The sequence below is a fragment of the Pseudopodoces humilis genome, chromosome 9 (genome assembly GCF_049639895.1).
Source record: "Pseudopodoces humilis isolate 2021_Gansu_Grassland_sample_001 chromosome 9, ASM4963989v1, whole genome shotgun sequence".
Classification (NCBI taxonomy): Eukaryota; Metazoa; Chordata; class Aves; order Passeriformes; family Paridae; genus Pseudopodoces; species Pseudopodoces humilis.
The window spans coordinates 21,850,991-21,875,102 of NC_142208.1; the positions used below are offsets into that span (position 1 = coordinate 21,850,991).

The 24,112-nt window shown below is 36.4% G+C and overlaps 1 protein-coding gene across 2 annotated transcripts in view; it reads right to left on the minus strand.

Moving 5' to 3' along the window:
- Positions 1-24,112, minus strand: part of LOC102109717 (adhesion G protein-coupled receptor A3) — a 260,456-nt gene that overhangs the window by 167,278 nt on the left and 69,066 nt on the right. The window contains exon 3 of one of the 2 annotated variants that reach the window (XM_088059859.1): positions 3,882-3,926. The exons of the other annotated variant lie outside the window; for it this stretch is intronic. Coding sequence (XP_087915985.1) covers positions 3,882-3,926 — 45 coding nt within the window. The remainder of the gene's footprint in view (positions 1-3,881; positions 3,927-24,112) is intronic. 2 annotated transcript variants of the gene reach the window in all.

The window sequence follows — 24,112 nt, forward strand, 5'->3', positions numbered from 1 at the left end:
TAATAAAAAAAAGATATTTCAAAGGTACCCATCTGTACAGGAGCCAGTAACTTTCTGTACTTCAGCATCATAGATATAATCAAAACTTACTTTCATCTCCCTTGTTGGTAAATGCACTGTTGACCAAATATATCTCGTGAAACAGGCAGGTTAAGTAATATTAATTACTGGTACCATCATCAGTAACTAAATTAACTAAATTAACTAAGGTGCTCCCATGGAACTCCAGAGCTCATTTGTTGTCTTTATTTTTTATTTTTTTTTAAATTATGAGAGTGGATATTTAACCTACTTTCCAGAATCAGAAAAGCTATGGTTATATCTCCCTTAAATTCCAAGAGATAAAGACAAAACTCTTTTCAGTTAGAAACATCAGATAATAAACATAAACATGCACACAAATATGGACAATAATTTTCCAATCATGGTCTGCCTGTCCAGACACAGAGGCTAAAGGTCTTTTGTTTGCTTAGCATATTGATGATGCACTTTCCTTTAATTTTCCCTTTTTAATCCAAGCCATTACTGGTTGGATTCCCTAAAACAACAGACCCTAAGGACTAGACAAAAAAAATGACTGCTGGCCGCTCAAGGTGCTAATGAATGATCGGAGGTTTCAGAGCCATCATTTGATGGCAATTATGACATGCAGAACAACAGAAAGGTCATCACACTTTGGTTTTTAATTTAAAGCTGATGACTCATTCACATCAAATGTGCTGTGGTAATCTGGCAGGTATTCATTATTTAGGAACATGACAGAAAGTGTAAAACAAAGTACTAATGATGGCAGCTGAAACAAAAAAGAGAGGCTTTATGGTAGTTTGCTTGCTCAAAGAATCCCATAGAATGTTGTAAGTTATTTCATTTCACAGTGATAGTCACAGAGCAAGAATGTAAGACTCAGGGTATTTGAACTGGAGGAGCAGCATGTCAAGTAAGAAAAATTGACTAAGAAGCTTGGTAAACCAAGATAGACTTGTAGTACAAATTTGTTGATACATATTTATAAAATTATATGATAGAAAATGACATTTTAAAAGATGAATTAATGCAGTTTTGTTCTAAATATAGCATTGACCAACCAGAACATAGGTGCAAGGATGTTTGACACCTGCCTCTACTTTCAGCAGTTTTCTTGATAGCTCAAAAATTAAATGCATTTTCAAATAAAGAAAAATCACCTATGCTTTCCAGATTCTTCTACTTTGGCATGTTTTCAAGAAATAAAAATTCAGCATTCCAAACATAGGCAACTGTTCCTATATGTTTTCTTTTTTTATGCCACGAACCCCGACATATGTGGTAAGACCACATTAGGCACAGAAGCAGATGCTTGGCACTTGTAACCTGGGGACTGAAGACAGAGGGGCTGTGCCACCCAGAACCCAAGGAGGGGTCCCTTGGATCAGCTGTGTGGGGCTAAAACAAGACTGAAAGGTCAGAAGAAAGAAATGCTGAGCGCAGATAAAGTGTGTTTCAGTGTCCACAGCTCTGCAGTACCAGCAGAAAATGCCTCCCTGCTGGCAGCGAGGCCTCAGTGTACAGTGACAGATCTGGCATTATGCGGATTACAATGGCAGAGCTTGTGTCCATCCGGAACTGTGGGGAGACACGAGGAACACAGAAACCTTTGGTAGCTGCAAAGAGCCAGAGGCTTTCTTAAATTCTACACCTACTGGGTCTTCTCTCTGTATTCATGCCTAGAAGGCAGTTCAGCATGGGTTACATTTCTTGACATGTGCCCCACTCCTCTTGAAAAAAGGCTAATTGCTGGGGGAAGAAAGACAAAAAAAAAAGAAAAAGAAATGAGTTCAGAGATTAATTCCAGCCTGTGAGAAAACTGTAAAGAAAATGAAAAAGTAGGGGGAAAGGTATCAACTTTTAAAAAAAAATTTAAACAAAACACAGAGACCAAATAAAATGTAAAACAGACACGTAGAAAGCGGGGAAAACATACTTTCTACTGAGAAAGGTTTCAGCCCCAGTTGAAAGAGTTGTTATTCCACATTCTAAGACTGTGCTGCTTTGGCTGTTACAGATTTCCAACAATGTATATTCAACATTCCAAAGTCAAATTTCCAACTCTGGAATTGTAGTACAAAAATAACATGAAATACTGGAAAATTATCCAGAATTTTCAAAAGTGCATCTGAATTAATCTTTCATAATAAAATATGGAGATTTTAATTTTTATACCGAATTATCAGAAGTATCAGCATAATGATGTGTTTTGTTAGATATAAGAACCTTAAAATATATATCCATCATATCATAGAGTTTTGAGTGGTTTTTTTTTTAAGGAAATATTTGATTCTTTTTCTGTTACTGTATCAAGATTGGGTTGGAAAACCACAAGTGATTCTTTATAGAATTCCAATTTGAGCTATCATGACTTAAAACATCCAAAGAAAAGAGGAATGAATTCTAGTCTGAGGTGTAAAGGAAAAGTAAGTACCTGCAAATGGCACACAGATTAATCTAGGAGTACTTTTGAGCCAAAACTAAGATTGTTTATTACTCAGTGTAGATCAAGAAAATAGGAATCATCTTTCCTACATTTATTTCATTGTCCTGTTTCATAATAAAGAAGTAGAACACTTCAAACCCAAGGTGATGAGCCAATTAAAAAATGTCAAGGAGCAATTCCATCTTCCTGCTTACTATTTCTACAGAATTTCATTCTGTAAAAAAAGCAAGAATCTTAATTAACAATATCACAACGAACATAGACACTGCCATAGATACTGAGTCCAGAGACCTGCAGCAATTATTCAGCTCAAGATGGGAGATGGACGAGGCGACACTGCAACAATCTCCACCCATCTCCAGGAACCGTCATACGCAAAGCTGTTCTTCCCATTTACCTGGGAATATGGCAATGCCCAGATACATTCCAACACCATATAGAGAAGGGAACCCTTTCCAGAAAAGGAGAGGGAAACAAATGTAGAGAGCATTTGAACACTTAATTCAGTCAGTGTTAGAGGCAACATTAATTGCACAGAAATCCTGTCAATTCAAACTGCCAGTAAGTAGTTTAAGGATAACAGACAAGAATTGCCTATAAGCAGTTTTAACTCAGAGGAATTAAATCTTGCTGGAAGAGTGGTCTGAGAACACTTCCCCAGAAGGCCCTGTCTTATATAAACTGGGTCTTTGGTAATAACTCAGACAAATTTTAGTTTTTCAAAAACCAACCATGTGTTGATGATGAGCTAGAGAAGGCATTCAGAATTGTCTCCTGCAGAAATGAGGGTTAATGTGGGCCCGCTGCAGCACCTCTTTGACTATTTTCAGTGCACATTTTATAAATTTGCACTTTCCTGCAGGTAAATGTCAGAAATTTTAAAACACTTTTTGCTAAAATTTCATGTAAAATACAGATGAGCACACTAGAAGGCTGAAAAATCAGACCAGAGGTTCTATGTGATGCAGCATTTCTACTCATTCTTTAAACTCATTGACATATACTTTATATTCTATATATATTCTCTCTCTATATAAATATATATATATTTATATTCTATTTATATTCTATACAGTGTATATGTTAAAATTTTCAAGTTAAAATTAAAGAAACTAAAAAAAAAAATCTTATTTCTTCTATTTCAGAACTGCAAATATTAATTTCAAGACCAAGTATATTCTATTATAAATAACAGTAAGTTGGCACATACTTAACGACTTGTCTCTGTTGGTCCCACCTGAAATGTTCTTAATGGCTTTCATGCCTTGTTTCGTCACTAGTGTTTCAGGCAAAATTACAGGGTTTTAAAATAAATTTTCTTTTTCTTATATAAAAGTTCCAGTTATTCAGCCTTAGGATATGCAAAGATTGTTGAAAAATCTAACAAAAATCAATGCAGACATAATAATACCTAATAGTAGCTGGGGCCACAGGAACACGCACTGCTCTTCGCAGCCTGAAAGAATACAAAGAAAAATGGAGGAAACAGGAAAGAAAACACACAAAAAACAGGGTGCAGGGAAAGAAGGAGTATGTTATTTTTGGAGACCATTATTGCTGAAAGCTGTTGGCACGTTTTGTTCAGTTAGGCATCCCTTCCTTATCAATTCTTCTCAGCACACAAAGTAATAGAACTTCTTTTCCCAGTTTATTTACTCATACCTCACTTCACACCATCTTTTCTACTTTTCATCACATTGCCTCTCCCTCAGGCCTTCAGAAATAGTGCTTTATTTCCACAGTTTTCCTAGGTCAGGCCTGGGATCCAGCTATTCTCACCTACAAATAATTCAGTTCACTCACCAAACCCTCCTTCAGGCATGTGGAGCACACAGAAGCTGGTGGCTCACTATGAACCCCTCCCAGGGCTCAGGGAGCTCTGGGAGAGATCCATTATTGAGCAAGGATCTGGTGTCAGCCCTCAAAGGGACTTTGTGGTGGCTACTTTAACACGTGGATTTATAAATCTGCACTTGCTACATCTTCCTAAAGGATGACAGCATCTGACACAAATCATGTGTTATCTTAATGACATCACTATATAAAACGCCAGATGAATCTATCATTGTGATGGGCTGACCTTGGCTGGCTGCACATCAGACTAAGAGAACTATTTGTGGTCCTAACGGGAAACAGAAGCCTAGGTATTCATAAATTCAATTAAGTGATGTGCTGAAACATACCTAAACTATGTTACGTAAATTTAAAAAAAAAATCCCAAGAAATCATTAATGATTTAAGTAGCTCTATAAACTAACTTTACAAGTGAGTTTATTTTATATTCCTGTCATTTATCACTATTTAATTTTTATATAGAACATTTTTTATATATATTTTTTAATATAAAATGCCCTGATAAAACTCCTAATGTTTATGGTAAGGCAAGAACAATTTTGCTGTCTAATCAACTGTTTTGCAAAGTAAAAAATTTATACTGCAGGGAAGCTATGACCCAACAACAAGAGTTCAAGAAAAACTCCTAAGAAACACTGCCAAGTGCTCTTACCTGCATTTTAAGAAGTATATAAAAATAATTCCTTGGAATAACAACTCTTACATCAAATAAATGCATCTAAACCAGTAGTATTAGACTGCTCTGGGTCAGGAATGCAGCTACAGTTGACCCTGAGGAACTGGCATTTTATTTAATTGTACAAGTGCTTTGCACTAACAACAGGAAAGATGCTTTTAATTCTAAATTGACAGCAAAAGTGATCTGCAAATTATAACCTTTCATTCCAGCCTGCAGTTGTCTAACACAACTTTCTTTCATTCTGTTTCTAATCAATTCTCTCACTTTTAACCACTAGTCATTTTCCCTGCATTTCATTCCCTCTGCTTACATTCCTATCCTCTCAACTTCAAGAAGAAATTCCTGGCTTTTGTCATGTTCTGACTGTTTTCTGTTCATGCAACAACTGTAATAATTTTGTATATGCATTTCCACCAAACAATTTCCCTGGGATTATATTTAACAAAAATTGGTGTCTTGTATTTGTCCCTCCCATTTTGAAACATTTTAATCTTTTACACCTGAAAAGAAACACACAATGTTTTGCCCTTTTAAAAGGTGATGGATCCAGTACCTACTCATAAAACACTTCACAGCACTAGACTGGGATCTGTTCCTAGACAAAAATAAAAGCAGCTTCTTAACATTTTTGTCCAGTTAAAATGAATTATTGAATTATGATTTATGACCATCACTTGCAAACTTAATTCTTTCTAAAAAAATGTAATTATCTTAATTCTTGTATAGCCTTTTTATAAAACTTTTAGATGCTAGGATAATAAATGTGATATATAAGAATATATATTATTATTCAAGTCATAATATATTAAATCATGCATATAAGGGCAAAAACATCTTGATTATATGAGACAAATAGAGCACAAAGGTAATGACTATTGTACCAGCAAAATACAATAGTATACAGAACTCTTCAAAGTATTTAAGTTACATAATACATACAATTTTAATAATTTTATATAATAATAACAATAGTATTAGTGAATATGTAAACAATAATTAATGAACAAATCAAATTATATCTTGTATTTCAAATATCTCCTGTATCTCTTCATGAAGGAAACTTACAGAGATGAGGCCTCACTAGTCCCTCATAAACTAAGCTTTATATTACTGAACACTTTTCTTATTCTTTCAAAGTCTCCAACAGGATGGACATCAGAACAACATCCATTAGTGGAAAAATTACAAAGCACTGTAGCTTTTATTACTCTCTGTTGATTAAATAACAAAACTATGTTATTTTATTTGAAACAATATTTACTGCTCAGTAAATGCAGTTTGTGGTGTGGTACATAAGCCTTTGAACTGCTCTTCTGCAAAAGCATCTCTCCTTGTGGCTATTTCACTTCAAGAAAATTAAACCTGACCCTGGACCCTGCCATGTCTTCTTATTCAAAACCACCCAAATATTTCTCCTTTAGGACACATTTATTAATTGGGAAAAAAATGCTGTTTCAAAGTGACATTTCCTTTCTGAGCTGTAATTTATTTCGAATGACTGCAACCTTTTCAGCTGAACACCAGCTCTGTGATGCTGATTTCCATTCTAGGTAACTGTGAATTAAAGTTCTCTATAATTATTTATACTCTAGCAGAATCCAACCTTTTTATTAAAAGATGACCACAAATCTCCCTAAGAGATGGCCCAATGTGAGTCTTGCTGGGGAGCAGGTCACTCTGACTTTTCTATTTTGAATTTCCTTTCTATTTTGAAAATTTGAATTCATCCTTTCCTCAAGAACTGTTACTTTAACTCACCTCAACAGATTAGCAATAGGCAGTTGGCATAGAGCTCCATAAATAATGCACATGTGATTTAGAGATTCTTCCTTTTCTAGGTTATTTTCATTTAGCCAATGATGAGACATAAAATATTTGTTGTATTTATACAATCCATACCTGTAAACAATGCTGGAGTACAGCCAGTCAAGTCATGTAAAGCACTCACAAACTGGCACATAAACATTTCTGAAACAAAAAGCAGGACTGGATAATCTCTTCTTCAAATCAATTGCCCTGAATGGCAGAAATCATTTTCAACACTTTCAAGTACTCAAAGCATATCAAACTCTGAAACGACTTAATGCCACGACAATATACACCGGTCACCCGGAGCATGGCAGGGAAAGTGTTGGCCTGGGTCCAAAAAAGCACTTAGACCAACTAAAGTAAAACTTGAGTGGAGCACTGGTACTAAGTCCCAGAGTGCAATCCACAGCCCCCACTTCACCTCCTCCATGTCCGAATGGTTGCAGCTACTTCAGCCTCCACTTTTCAACTCCCCAAATTTCAGAAAGGGTTCTGGGCATGACCAACACCTCAGAGCTTGGTGACACAAAAAAGCCCTCTTGGGATTTGCAGGCAAGACCTGCAGACACCATGGCTCACTGCAGGGCCAGGCAGGCTAAGAGGATGCCATCAGCAAAGCCATGAAAGCAAAACACAGCCCAGCATCCAAGAGAACGGTGAAATATTGCCATCCATCATTCCTACAAGAACCAATTACAGCTGGAGAAATGGAAGACACTGTTTTGGTACCATCCTTACCCAGAAGCGATGGATAACTACATTTGAAATACACTGGAGCTAAAGAAACTAGCTGGGGTCTCTGTTCCCTGAAACAGTATTTTTATATTTTATCGTACAATTGTTTACAGCAAAACCCATTATCTCCTCGTTGAAGAAATACCCTTGGCACTCGTCTGCTTCTGTTCTTTTCTTTCTGGCCCCATAAATCTTGAACACTTGAATACACATTGGAACAGCTCCCCTTCAACAAGCTCTACATCCTGGTTAAGGCCTTTCCCACAGAGGCAAGTGAATGTGTGATATGCTCAGGCTGGAGGCTGAACCTGAATCCTTCCCTTCCAAAGCAGATACTTCAGCCAGCAGGCCAGTACAGAAAGCATAGTTACTTCCTTTTATGACCACATTTCAAATAAAATATGGAGTCAGTTATGCCTATAAAGAGGAATGGTTTCAGTAGAAGCATTAGGTTGCAAATCCCAGTCCCAGGGAAAAAAAATATGTCAGGCTTTAGCACTTCTGAAAGGCTCAAGGCCTGTTCAGTCCCTCAGCCATGATGTCTGGTTTGGATTCTCTTCTTACAGACCTAATTCTTCCTGCCCACTGTATAAAGAGCTTAGGCCTCCAAAGAACAGCTGAGAAATACATTTTGATAGCCAAGAATCTGTTCTACACATGACAGTGCTGAGAAGCATTAAATCTACTATATCTGGTTGCTGATGGGAGTCTTAGCAACTTCCTCAGCTAGCAAGCTGCTAAATTTTCTGTTTAAGGGCTGTATGTATTATTTACTATCCATTTGGCTGGGGTTTAGTTTGTTTTCAGCTGTTTTCAGATGGCTTTGAAATAGGCCAAGACAAGAATCAACTTTCTCTTCAATCCAGCAAGAAAACCCAAGCAAGACAGGAGTGGGAAAGCAGAGCAGAGAGAATAATTAATGTGACACTTGCTCCCTTTCCAACACAGAGAGCTGAGGTACATGTTTGGGATCACAACTCCGATTTTCAAGTAAAGGCAGAGTGCAATACCCATAAGAAACATCGCAGGCAATACTTTGAAAACCAATTTATAACTTCATAAAGACATGGAACATGAGGCTAAGTATGATTTTCCATTTCTTTTTCCATATAGAGTATTTATAAAAGGGTTAATTCTGAAGAACAGTTTTTTCCTCTGGAACAATATACACTATGCACATATTCCACTCTTATCCCTTCCCCTCTGCTGATAAGTGGTGGGAAAGGGCAACTCAGAAAAAATGTCATCCCATATCTGTCTCCCACTCAGCACACACTAACCCAATTCTCAAAAATCTCATCAGTGTTCAGCTCATTAAATTCAACTGAAGGATGAGAATGAAGCTGCACCACTAACTGCACACAGTTTGTGTTTACCAGCAAGAACACTGTATGCAGTGTTGCTTACACCGTACCCTGTAGAAGGAAGCATTCTTGTTGGCAGCTTTGACAATTTATCTATTCATATCAAAGTCAAAGAGAGGCTGCTTTAAAACTGGTGCTCCTTGCCCTAATGGGAAAAGAAGAATATTAAAAACTATTACAGTGAAATCTCTGTTGCCATCAAAAGGTCGTTGATTCAATAGACAAACAACCTAGTGTTAATGATTTAACAAAACATTTTTCACACAGATTACATGCTCATCCATCAATATATGGTATTTTTCACATCAAAAAACTAAAGACAATTTATTTTTGTCAATTACGAAAAATTGTGCAAAAATACAATGCTGAAGTAATTACGCTCTTACCTAAGCAACATAATTACAAACACAAAGAAAAGAAATGTTGCCATTGTTGAGACACAGACTCATTAACAAGAGGGCTGTTCTAAAAGTAAAACTGTCTTGCTGTGGTATTTTTTAGCAGTTTTTTGATTTGGAAAGATGTATATTAAGGCAAGCATGTAGGCCCAAATTTCACCACTCGTTTGTCTCAGTTTTGGGCATGTTTAAGCACAAGGGAGAGAATGTAAGAGGCTGATTTTGACTTTGTGAAAGTAACTATACCAACACATTCCTGCCAAATAGTGTATGAAGTAAGATAAACATTACACAGTATTTCAATTATCACAAACTCAAGAAAAAGAACTCATACAATAATCAAAAGAGTAGAGAGCAGTTAAGACCCTTTCACTAAGTTTGAAAATAAGTTTTTCAGCTCAAGAAAAGTATGCTAAAAATATCTAGATTTTAAAATTGTCAGCATACTAAAAAAATAGCATATGCAGACATCAATTGCACAAAGGACCAAAAAATGGGAACCTTATCTCCCTCTCTAACTGCAAGCCTCAAAAAAACTATTCCCCGCATATCTGAAAATTTTTTAAAAAGTAGATTTATAAATCTGTGTCAATAAAAGTAGCCTCAAACACAAGCTGAATATTATTTTAACATTCTACTGACACTTTCCTGATAACTTACAAGTTATATGTTTTTCAAGAAATTGAAATGTAAATTATTTATAAAAACATGAATAGCCAACAATGAAAGTGATAATGGAATTTTTTTTATGCAGGCTTTGAAAATATTTTGCAAATAAAGTCCAAATCTACAAGTTAAAATCCAGCAAAATCCATCATTATTAGACAAATTTAGCACTTTTAGTTGCAATCATGTATGTATTTCTCCATAATTGATGATGACAACACGCTTATTTTTTATGTATGAAACAGAAAATTTATTGTGTATTTAACTAGTCATTTTATTGCTTTTAAGTGTTGGCTTGGCAAATGCTACTATTAAAAACTGTGAGTGTTGGAAATGTTGACAGTTGACAGGTAGGGTTTTTTGGCTTTGTTTTGAATGAAGGCTCCTCTTGGTGGAGTTGAGCTAAATACAGTCACTCTAGCTTTGACTCTATGAAACGTGTGGGTGACTGATCCAAAGCCACATTATATAGCTGGCATCAACTAAAATTCTTCCCTGACACAATACCTACAAGTGCAGAGCACAAAAGAGAATTAGGTAATTCAAAAAAGCAATTTTCATATGGAGACTATCAGCAGGGGATTTGAACTGTTTCATGGCAAGATGCTTGAATTTAAACATTTGTATCCGTGATTAATTTGCCAATTTTGTAATTTGATTGTAGTTTTGATTGTATCTTCAATGTTGGCATTTGTCAGAAGTTAGAGCATTGAAATCCATGTAGAAATTTGGCCAACATTTGGAATAAGCTACTCTTTGTTCACTAACAGGCTGGGTTGTACAGTCTTGTGTATGTTAACTCTCTAGAACCACAGAATTCTAGAACCACTAGCCATGACCAAGTACTGCTACATTCCAGTGAGCTGATAAATCTGGTTATTTGCATGTTAAACAAAATACAGAAGCTGATATCCAGGGTTGCATCAACTAGAATGAAAAGTATTCTTGCACTTTTGTATATTTTTGGCAGAATGACTTGTTTCAAAGAACAACAACAATGAAAGAAAATACAGAAAACTCCAGTCAAGGCTGGAGCTCTTTTGTGCTATGCAAACATGTTTTTTCCTATTCTGAATATATATAGAATGACAGGTCATAAACTCACCCATATACAATCATTTACAGGATCAGCCACAGATTTTATGTTCCCTGCCCTAAAGAGATCAGAACAAAATTCATCCAAGTTTTGTCACTGACCTCTGAGAGACCAGAATGAAGTCAAAGAAATTCTTGTCTTACAACCATTTCAAACACAACAGAAATATCAAGTAGAAGCTGAAAAAAATTTAAATAAAACATGATTTTCATAAATGAAAGTGTTCCAGATTACTCTGATTTTGGAGTTTATTTTAAGCTAATTCTAAAAACTGTGAGCATTTCTCTGGGCTCTTCATGAGCTTCATTTCTCAACATTGTCTTCATGATACTGCTTACACCAAAAACCCCCTTCCCAACAAATCTGTTCATTCTGACTTAACTAATGTATATGTGACACCAGTGTTAAGGATCTGCACAAGATTTATAGGCTACCACAGTGTGAACTCATGCCAGTAGAGTCTTAATTACTTTCAGAAAAATGGGGAATGTGATGACCATGTTTATTGTTAAAAGCTTTTTTTTCTTTTGAACTAATCAAACACAGCTTAAATAATTCACTGTGAAGACAAAATATTCATAAAAGCTCTACAGGACAGTAATTCCAGAAGGAAATATCAGAAATCTGAAGCTTTCTGAGGAGCAGATCAAGGTTGTCCCATTGCTGAAAAAACTCCACCAAAACAAAAACTCAACGACCCAAAATCTGGCATAGGCAAACATTTCTGGTATTTATAAATGTCCGCTGTGTCACCCAGAAAACAGATAACTTCTGTGCAGTGTATTAAGATCCTTAGTCCAGCTGGTCCATTTTCTTCTAAGCTTTAAAAGTCATTTCAAAAAATACAAAGTATTTTTAATGGATTTCAATAGTCTCTTTCTTCTTTTCCATAAAACCACTCAGAAGAAGGATGTTTTCTTAAAAACAATCTGCTATCCAGGTCCACCCTCCCAGGCATGTCCCTTGGAGCTGTTCCCAAACTATCCCCAAAGCACTAGCATTTCAGAAACTGCAATGACAACTTCTTTTTAATTATCTGAGATCCTGCAGGCTTCTATCTGAGAACAAAGCATGCACATAAAGCACAGTCTGTGGCCACGATTCAAGTTCTTTTGAAAATAAATGATATATTGAAACAATGCTATGTTACATAAAGCAGTCTGACACTGGATGCTCAACATTACACCAAATCACAGCCAAGTTCAATTCCCACCCTTGCAACTGGACATAGACGAAGCACAACAAAACTTACATAAAGCAGCGTTGCATTATGTGGAACCTAAAGCATTTGGCTGAAGTCTGAAGGGACTTTACCACGAAGAAAAGATAAAGTTCATTTAGCAACAAACAAATAATGAAACCAACACGAAAGTGTGCTTGATGGTTTGGCAGGGATACATTTTCATCTTACAAGAACACGGGAATATCTAATGAAGTACAAAAGCAATACATTTAAAGCTGTCAGAAGGAAATCCTCTAACACAATATGCAATTAACCTACCATCTCATTACTGGAATGTATCACTGAGGTCAAGAGCTTAGTCAGATTCACTAAAAGAATTAGGAATTATATGCCTCATGAGGATATTCACATACACATCAGACAAGGATTCTGAAGATACATTATAAAAAAAAATAGGGGGTTTCATGAGTCATTATTCTTTTCTGAAGATATAATTTTACCATATATCTGAGCTAACATATGACTCAACAACATGGGTAAGAGAGCCACTAACTTTAGTAGAGTAGGATCCTCACCTCAGTACTAGCAAGGGGCAAAATATTGGAGTAATGGCACAAATAGTTTGATTTGCAGCATGATGACATAAATCCTTCTAATTAAACCAGTAAAAGCCACAATGAAAATACTTTAAGAGTACTTTAAAGCAGCCTAACTACATGTGACTTTGTTACTAGTTTAGAGAATTAAGCTAAGCAAATTTAAACAATCTGTAAATTAAGTTTGTGTATTTAGAAATAGACAGTATTTTTCCACTCAGCCCTTCAACAACACCAGTGAAGCACAACTCTTCCCTCTTTTGCTCATTCTTAGTTCTTATATCTATCACCTATCCACTATTAATACTTTTTAAATGTCAAATGGCTCAGCTATAATGTAAACTTGATGACAATTGATTTTGTAATTTAAAGCAAGGGTTTGGGCTGTTCTTTTTTCCTTCCTTTTTTTTTTTTCCCTCAGAGTCGACACTCATTTCCCAGCCAATATAGAGAATATCACATTTATTAAATTAAGCCTTGGACTTTCAGAAGACTTCACAAAAGGATGTGTTTGTAATCTTCAGTGTTTATTTTAGTATGAAACCAACACATTCAGCAATAAGTCAGATTTATTGTGAAAATAAACACATTAGGACCTTATAAATAGCTGTTAGAAAAGTTCCGTATGGTCTGCCAAAAGCCCCAAATGATTGGTTCATGAACTTTTCCTCTGTATGCTCTAATGGCTTGAAAAAATTGTTTATTTTTGACTGGTTATGAATAGATGAGGATTATATTTCATCTACAGTCTCCATTAAAGTATCAGGATTTAGAAAACTTCCAAACTTTTCAGAAACTCCCATTTAAAAAAAATAAACTGTTGACAGCAGATATACATAATGGAATGGCAAAGTGGAGTGTTATTTTAAAGCTGCATTTACACAATGAATTTCTCAATTTACCTAATTATATCCCCCAAAAAGAAAAGAATAAATCATGGCTCAAAGATACTGCAAGGCTTTACTAAGTGCCTGTAGCAATTGCTGCAGCATGAGTTAATGCAAAGAACTGTCTACTCCAGCAAGAAGATTCTTAAACTGCCCTAGACCCGCAGCAAACAATCCTTAACAAGCACAGGAGCCTTTTGGTGAGACATATACTTATTTGTACATGATCCCTGCGTCCTTTGGTATCCAGTGCCATCCCAAATTAACTCCCTGGGAATTATAACACTTTCCCCAGTACCAAGGAGCCAGCGTCAATTTCCAAATCACTCAGATCTCTTCAGACCTCTCCAGCACACAGAGACCAAGATGCTACCTCATAAAACCAGGATGGAGATGTATTCCCCTAAAATGCAGTCATCTTTCTAAGTATGCAGAAAGATCAAAGTCCTCGTTCTCAAACTTTAAAAGAGTATCTGCAATTTACACCCCAGCGTTTCTGTGAGTACGAAACCAGATGTCACTACTTTAATAAAAAGCATATCTGGGTGGACACTGTGTTAGGGAAACTCTTCTCAGTAGTGATAACAATAGTGTAGTAACAGGAAGGGCCAGAAAACATTTCAATTTCATAAAAATTCGAGGCTTGGTATTATTTTCTCATTCAACACTAATAAAAGAGATCAGTTTCTTAGTGGTTTTGAAGGAAACAGGAGAGAAGGAGAGAGGCTGAGAGCCCAGCAAGCAGATGTCTTGTGATAGGGAATGGCCATCATTGCACAATGTGGAGCAAATATGTAAATCTGAGCAAATGCCTTGGTCAGTTTTAATTCTCAAAACTGTTCTTTTTTCCAAATATAAAATAAACACTACCTGGTTCAACAGAAAACACTGCCAAGTGCCTTAGTAAGGGAACAGCAGTGAGCCCCAGAAAGCCCCTGAGTTCCAGCCACCCCTCCCACTGAAAGCATCACCAATGCATTAACACAAAAATTTTCAGCTCTGAATTAGAGAAAATACCCCTCCCCCTGTTTTTAAAACAAATGTAGGACTCTAATGTCACCTGATATCCATCAGAAATTAGATGACATTCCAACTATGGAAAAAAACATGCAGCAGAATTCCTCTTAAGTGAGCAGAATTACCTCCTCCAAAGTAAAAGTCTTTCTTTTCTATAGTTACTTTTATGTGCTGCAGCAGATGTGCCACATTTTGTATTAGTTTCTGCTTGAATGAATAATGGAGACATGAGCACTTGTATAAACAGGGAAAGGTATTTAATGAACATATTGTACATACTAAAGAGGCTGCTTTCTGTTGGAAGCACATAGAATGCATTCTTCCAAGTGCATGAAAATCCCACATTATTGATGCATGAATTTTCTATGAAATGGGCCAAGCATAAACTGTCAACTGCATTTAAAACGTTGAACAAAATGTGAGAATTGGGCATTTCCACATTAAAAAAAAATATTAAAAAATATTAAAAAGAAATCCAACCCCTCAGAGAAAACAGAAAATTCTAAAGTGACAGTATTATTTTGACACAATTTTTTCATTAGAGATCATTTATCTGTATTTCCATTTTGAAAATTCCGCCTGCTAGTCCCAGATGAGAGCGTTCCTCTAGGACTGCAATTTCTTTCATTGTGTTCTCATTCATTTTCATTCTCTTCATGAGCAACAGTGACATTTGAAAAACCAAAAGAAAAGGACAGAGGAGTTGGAACCTCATATTTACAGCATATTTATAGCATTTGGCATGCCGGACACAGTTTTCTGCAAGATATTATTAGATATGCCAGCAAGCGTCCTGCTGCTTTTTCAGGACCTTGTGGGTTTGATCTACGAAGGCAAATTCTTAAAAGCCTGGCTGCAGCCAGAGTCTCGAGTGAGCTCTTTGGCTTCCCACACATTAGAAGCACAAGAACTACCAGACCAGACTAGAAGTCCATCCAGCCAAGAGTCCTGTAGCCAGCTGTGGCCAGTGGTGGAAACTCGTAATAAACGCTTCTGAGGAACAGTGTGACACCTCCCCCATGTTCTCTCCCGCGGGTATTTCGTCATCGTGTAATCCCTGGGAGGAGACAGCAGCGTGTCCTGCCACGGGCATCGCTCAGACAGTGCTGACACAGGGGAACAGAGCAGGCTGATGCAGTGTGGGGCTGCTTTGACTTTTGTCCTGGGAGGTCAGCAGTAGCCAAAGTAGGTAGAACATTGCCCCACCAAAATGGTCATCGGCATTTCAGACCTCCCGTGAAGCTGCAAAAGGAGCTACTCCAGCTCTCAGGTACCAGGTTCAAAGATAAGAGAGGCTTTATCACTTTTGAAGAAGGCATTTTTTGCAACCTACTGGCAAGGGCTACCATAAACTAAATTTGACCCAGTAGTTTGACACTGGCAAATTAAACACCAGGTGTTGACACATTTGGGTGACAATCGCTTCTGGATTTTAACCATAATGGAAAGTAAGGAAATAGTCAAATTGGTTGGTACCCACAATCTGTACAAGATTCCTCAAGTCTGCTTGTACAGACTACAAATACTTTGATTATTTAGAAATAATGCCATTTACTATTATGACAATCTCCTTTCATACAGGAAAGGTACTTCCTCCATTTGTGGCCTTTAATGCCCAGCTTTTTCCAAAGGAAAGATGGAGATAGTGATGCACTCTCATTCACATTTAGGAAACTGACACCTATTTCCGATACGCAAGATCTAAATTGTCACCAACCTTCCAATTATCCACTTCAACTAGGTATTTGTCATCCTTCTTAGGGACTTCCTAAATCCCTGACACTGAAGTCATCCATTCCAGAATCAAGTGACTCTTCATCAAATTAAATTAGTCATACCTATATTTGTGATGTATTCAACAGCATTTCCTGAGCTGCACAAACCGAAGTCTTACAGATATAAATTGCCTCTGCTGTGCAAAAGAGCATCTCTAAAACCAGAAAAAAAACCTCAGAAGTAATTTAGAAAAATTCAGAAATAATCAGAAGAAAAATGCCTTTTTATATTGCAAAGTACATGACAAGCACATTTATCTGATAGCAGATTCTCCACCAACTGGCTGAACAGCTCTGTATTTCATTAATAAATATCTGTATTTCATAGAATGGTTTGGTTTGGAAGGGACCTTGCAGATTATCTCATTCCAACCGCCCTGCCACAAGCAGGGACATCCATCACTAGACCAGGTTGTTCAAAGCCCCATCCAACCTAGCCTTGAATGCTTCCAGGGATGGGGCATCCACAACTTCTCTGGGAAACCTGTGCCAGTGCATCACCAGCCACATGATGAAGAATTTCCTTCTTTTATATAATCTATCCTCTTTAACTTTGAAGTCATTTTCCTATGTTCTATCATTATATGCCCTGGGCACTACATGCCCAGCTTTCTTGCATGTCCCTTTAGGTACTGGAAGATCCTCTGAGAACTCTCCAGAGCCTTCTCTTTCCCAGGCTTTCATTTTAAGTCTTTAAAAGAAGTTATTAGAATTTTTAATTTGGTAGGGTTTTTTTCTGGGTTTTTTTTGTTTTTTGGGGGGTTTTTTGGGTTTTTTGGTAAGATGAAAATATTTCATTGCAGAAAGTTGAAACTAGCATTAAAACAAGCTCTACTGTGCTGATTAATATAAAATTGAAAACATAAGTAAAAAGTTGCTAGATATATCCAAACCATATCCCCATATCCAACACAAATAAGGAAGCACCATCAGTGTATATATATACACATTTTTATGTAATTATAAATTAAATCTAAAAATAGATAAATCTAAATATAATTATAAAAATGCATACTTTCTCAAGATGAGAAGTAGCTAACCAGCCTAACACAACAAGGAGGTAATTTGTGTTGCCCATCAGTTAAGACACTATTGCAAACATTTAATGGATACTCTCAACTAAGTTCCATATTTATGCAATATAAAAACAGAGTCAAAAATACAAGATTTTAAGCACATAGGCACAGGAGGGATAAACATATAATTTATAACAAGGGCTTCAATTTCCTTCTTTTCCTTCCTCCCCCAAGAACCTTTTTACATTCATCTACATTCATCAAGTTTCACAAAATCAAAAGGTTTTTGTATCTCACTTGTTACAGACACATTGGTAGGACAGGAAATTCTTTGAATTAACATCTTGGTGTTGATGTTTGTACCTACCAAACTTGTACATGGTTTGGGAAAAACATAACCCTTCCCTAATACAATATATTATGAGGAAACAAAAGCAACCAGAAACCCCAGCACAGCAACTCTGCCTTCATGATTTCCCTTGAAATTTTCTCTTTGTTCCTAAAACCACTGTTCATTATATTTGTACAGAGACTTGTTCCTCTATTTTGAAAATCTGTAATATGAAGTACTTATATAACAGGCCTGTAACAATTATCACTGTGAGATAGAAAAAGAAGCAAATAGGTTCATCACAGTAATTGAAGGGCAACAAATGAACTTTGTTTAATTCAGATGTTTTATTGAAAGAAGTAGGCTTCAGTGCCTCAGTCATGCAGCAGCAGTGTCTAGGGAATAAACTGCTAGAGGCCAATTAATGAAACAGCCATGAAGGGACAACATGACCTTTTATTTTCCAAATATTTATGATTATTTTTAAAAGACTGAATAATAATATATTTATATAAAAATATATAGAAAATACGATAAATTATGCATACATTATCATAATAGAAGAGCAGCAGAACTATCTAAATTTTATATTGCTGTCTTTCATAGTCATTTATGGGCTTTCAGCTGAGAGTAAGAGACTGTCATCATCAACCGAATTCAATCTCACATTGATAAAATTGATCCCATTAAAATAAACCTACCGGCACTAAAGGCAGCATTCATTGTTTCTTTCCAGCCAGCCACGAGAGAAAGGGAAAGAGGGCTCAACCTATTTCTGCTTAAATCAATAATCTCTTTAGATGGCATCCTCTGTGCTCCTTACCAACGCTGTCCTCTGAAGAGCCATCTACACTTTTACTCAGACAGACCAGAAGAAAGGCAGCACTTTATGTTATATCACACAGAGCTGTGTGATTGCCTTTTCTGTGCCCCTTCCACCCAGTCCTCAGCACCATGAGCACAAACCATGTATACACTTACTCACCTCTGAGTTTTGTGCAAATAGCAAAAGTAGTAGAATTGTTCTGCTCAAACACACCAGTAACATCAAAACAGACTCAGAATTTAGGCTACTTAGGAGAGACTTAAGGTTAAATACTGATTGACAAGAAACTATTAAATTGAAATGTTTTCATTGACAGCATCTCATCTGTATGAGCTGAGCAATCTGAAGTCATGCATCTAAAAACAGTAATTCTGCTGTGTCCAAAACCTTAGCAAGCTGCAGATTGGAACCGTATCAGGACCAGAACATGATTTACACAGCTGGTCCCTGTAGTGGCTCTGCCTAGGGAGGCACAATTTAAGGCTTGAATCTCCCTTCTAGAATGATACACAGTACTGTAGTACATCTGAGTGCTGCACATCATTTTCAAGAACCAACTGTCTAAAACAAAAGTCTACACTATCAAATAGAACAGCACATTATGCACATATTCTCAATTTTACTTAATTTGAAAGAGCTAACCAGGCTATTCTACAATGGAAAACTGAAAATTTACAAGCAAGCTTGACATATACCCATTGACTAGCTAGTGGGTGTTTTCACAGTAACACTACTAAAAAGTACCAAAAGTATTCAAAGCATTGTGGTTCCAGGCATTTTTGTAGGCTCACATAATAGAGAGGCTTAAACCCCGCAGACCTCTGAAATTTTTACAGATGTTCTCACTTCTTTTTTATTTAATCAGGCCATGCCTATTACTTAACAGAATAGATAATTTGAGAGAAAGTATTTTCATGCCCTAATCGCATTAGCTGGGTCCCAAATTAATTGCTACCTTTAGGCATTACTTTTAGTCACAGGCAACAAAGTTTGTTTGGCTTCTCTTTCTTTGTTTTTCAACATGATCCAATCAAATGTATAAAAATATTATTTTGTTAATAAAATTAGTAAATAATAATTAATAATGTGTAAAGCACTTATGCTAAATAATTTTTATAAATACATTTAAGTCAGTACAAAATTAAATGCAAAACCTAACAGGCAATAGAGTGGATGTATGGCACATCTGATGCAAAGTCTGCTGTTGTAACAGATATTGTGACACAGATCTATCACCTTATTCACACATATGTATGTATGTTACTGCTGTTTCCTATCTCCATGGTGTTTCTTAGCTTGCTTGTGGACTTAAGAATTTTCTATATTAGTGACATTTAAATAGTAGAATGATTTTTGTATGCCATTTTCTCCCTGAAAACTATCTTTTTACATAGTAGAAGATTAATATTTCACTGATATTCTTAACAGCCACCATGCACATTGATGAAACATCTAGGATTGTACTATAACTATTATAATTATTAATCAAAATAAAACACTGGTAAAGGTTTCTCCATTAACTCCCATTCAGATGTGGCTGAACATTACTTAGACAAGCCACGACACCTGTGGCATTCAGTGCAAAAAACAACACTGCCCCTGACCTTGACCTGTTATATCTCTGCTGTATTTACAGAAGGAAAGAATTTCAAATATAATTCATTTTTTACTTTAGAAAAACCAAAGGCAAATTTTAAATCTAAAATATATAGTACAGATGAAAACCATGGTGGTAGGGAAACTACTGTTTAGTCAAGTTTTTAAAAAGAAAGAAACACCAAGTGTGTTCCATGAGCTGCTGGACTGTGTAGCTCCTCATATGATCTGAAAACCAATGTGCTGAAGGTTATTAAAGCCAAGATACAGAAAATGTAATAATCTCAATTGGAAGGCTGCATCCACATAGGGAAACTAGCAGCTGCCCTTCAGTTTGTCTGAAAATGTGCAGGCAAAAAATTATTATCTCAAGTGAAAGGAGTTGAATCCAAATTTCCCGAAAGAGGAGTGGACTGGAAGTGAAGGAAGTTTTCTAAGTAGAAAATGGTTTAAGAGGAGAAGATAAACAAGCATTACCCAGCTAGCATCAGGTTGTCAACTTTAAATGAGTTAAATGTGAGATGCAGTAAGTCTGAACCACAGTCAAAAGATGAAAATTCAAAAGCCTGAAATATTCTATATTACCACAGAGCATAATGAATTCATATCTGTCACTACCAGGAAATGGGATACAAAGTTGTATAAAGGTCAGGAAGCACAAATCAGCCTAATAGCACTTTTGTAATACTTTCCATATTACATACTATCAAGAATTATTTCCCACACAGTTTTTCTTCTTTACTTTAACAACCCATGTATACACAATTTCCTGACACAATGGAAAACCTGGCATCTACAACACCTCAATAAGATTAGAGGTATTGAATGGCAAAAAAATAAAATGTTTCAATCTCTTACAGTTTAACTCCAGAATAAATTTATAGCTCTTTTTAGGCTCAATGATAGCTGCCCTCAATGCACACAGATGAGGTGTATTGCCACACTGAGTACTGTATTTAAGGTCTACGTCTACAATTTTTTTTTTTTTTTCCCTGGCTAATCAGGGAATACAAACAGTTGTTGAAAATTTCATAAAGATCAGAGAAGAGAAAAGAGAAAGCAGAGAAGCAGCACATCAATTATTTTAGCCTGGCCACGTCATTGTCTGGAGTATTATTTGTCACAAATGTTCTGGCACCTGCGGGAGCGCCGAAGGGAGCTGCGGCTGCAGGGACACGCTCAGCCCCGCCGTGTTTGGCTTGCTCAGAGGTCAGTCTGCGTGCAGGAACCTGAACCACTCCATCTGCTGCACAGACACCGACCAAAAACAAAGCCCACCTAGTCCATGGATCCATATTTCTCCCTACCAGAAAAAAATTACAGAGCCATGCAATGTTGCCCTGGTAGTGAATCTTTTCCAAAGTGCTCACTGAGGCTTTGGTCAGTTCTAAAGTTTTCCATACAGCTGCTTAACCCCCAGTTATAACATCTGTGGCTATGGTATTTGACATAAAAATGGATAAACTACACTAAATACAATACAACTATACTATACATCAACTTGCATGAAACAAAATACCGGCTGAATTTTACATGTTGGGGGGGAAAATCCATAAATCACACCTTTATCTTTTATGTTGACATTGTTTTAACTTGTAAAAGCAACAATGACCATAAAACAGACCATATAATCTGACCATTGCATAGTCTTCCTCTAGTTTTAGCATTTTAAAATATTAATTTTATATGAATGCAATTAGTTTTTTTTAAAGCAATATTGTTAACACTTCTCAAGAGCATGTTTCAACACAAGCTTTTAAAGGGACTAGTTAAGTATGCATCTCCACTGCTTTACTACTGTGCATGCACACCCCAGAGAAAACAACCCTGTACCTTAGCTAGTAACCCACTTGCTTTTCTTCCATTTGGGCCAACTGAGAAGAAAAATATATTGAAACATCATGAGTATTCAAGACTAACTGTGATGCCACTTTCATCAGCTGAAATTCTTCAAGAAATACAGGTATTTTTTATACTTACAATCCTAAACTGTGTATCAGCTCATGGGTTGTAAAGTAAGCAAAACTTTACATACATTTTTTGAAAACACCAGAAATTCTATTCCATATGAAAAACAGAGTATGTGGAATATTTTAGAAGTAAACTGCAGCTGGGTCTCACTGGAAGATTTCCTGGGCAAACATTCACTAGAATGGAAGGACTTGCTATCAAGCAAAATCACCTCTAAGAAAGGATGAGTTTGAATAGGCTGTCACATCCCATCCCCTCTCCTGTAAATGTCCTGTAAATGACCTCCATGGCTCATCAAATCCAGTGCAGTCTCTAACCCAGAGCAAAGGGGACAGCAGAGCCTACGTAATTTTGGTTAATAAGTGAGATAATGTGTAGTTCATACAAAGAAATCCAATTCCATCAAGCTGGATTGGACTGTTCCTCTAACATCCTTCCCAGGACACTGGTTTTCAGAGGCGCCTATGCGCAGTATTGCACTCATCCCTGGGTGCATTTACTTTGTTGTCACTCACCTAAAAATTTGTTATCTCACATTTCTGAGTGCTCCCAGGTCAAGCACAGGTCCAGTACGCATTTTGAACTCCAGCCATGTGCCACACAAAACTGATGCTGCTTCTGAATTCACAGCTGACAAAGCCATACATATGTACACTGCTCTGATCAAACTACTGTGTGCTGCAGAAAAAAGCTGCAACTCAGACTATCTATTCATGAATAAACAAAAGTTGGTCATATTTAAAGGGAGAAGCATTTTCAGGAATCAACAAATTCTGCAGGAGTCCCAAAGAAGAAAAAAAGAGTTCAATTGTCAAAAGTCTCATGAAAATATTTAAAATGGAAAAGGCTGAAAGACAGGAACAACTATTTTCTCATTTACTTAAACATTCATAGTATGCATTTGAAGTAGTATTTTCTGGAAATCCAGGAAGCAGAATGTATCTTTTATGTGAAAAGTAAGAATTTCCATTATAGATAAGACACCAACCTAGTGAACAGGGTATTTGTTACACTGTTTCATTACAGAAGTAGGGAACCAACCTTAAAGCAATACTTGGTGCCTTTTTTTTCTATGTAGGCTTTTGAAAAACACAAATCCTTTTCCCTAAAATTACTTTGTTTTTTTAAGATACAGCTTTCTCAAGGGATGGAAGTACATTGACACAGAAGGGTTATTTCTTTAGGGAATAGAAGGTGGGATGTTCCCCCTCCAGTTGCAAGGTAACAACAGATTTCATAAATTGAGGAAATAAGCATAAAATTCAATCTGTTTTCCCATATAAAATACTATTAATGATATATTAACTTACATAACCAGGACTATCTCAATAAACTTTCCAATTATATGGGGGAAGTATTCTTTGAGATTGACATCATTAATACGAATGAAAATTAATGTGAATACCACAATGTTCTTTAGAGCATCAACAGAGGAACATTCCCCAAGGGAATTAATAAGGAATACCTATATTTAGCAGCAATTCAAAATAAAATAGTTAGATAAAGCTGGCATTACAGCAGCCCTTATTTATGCCAGAAGTTTGGTTTCCTTTAAAGATCAAGCAGAAGAAAAGTAAAGGACAAATTTTTAATTGTTAACATGGCAACTATACATCTGATTTGGAATACATGGTGCTAGGAGAGTTGGCTGCAACAAAACAGAATCAGCAAAAGAACAGATGATATGCATTCCTTCAGTAAATAATGCTTTCCTGTGGTTTGAGTATGGCTGGAGTAGAAGAATCTTTCAGCAATTTTAACTAAAACTGAATCTGCATTACATTCATCACCCCATTGACAACTACAGGAAAACATGAACACACTTTTTCAGGTCTGAGGTTCT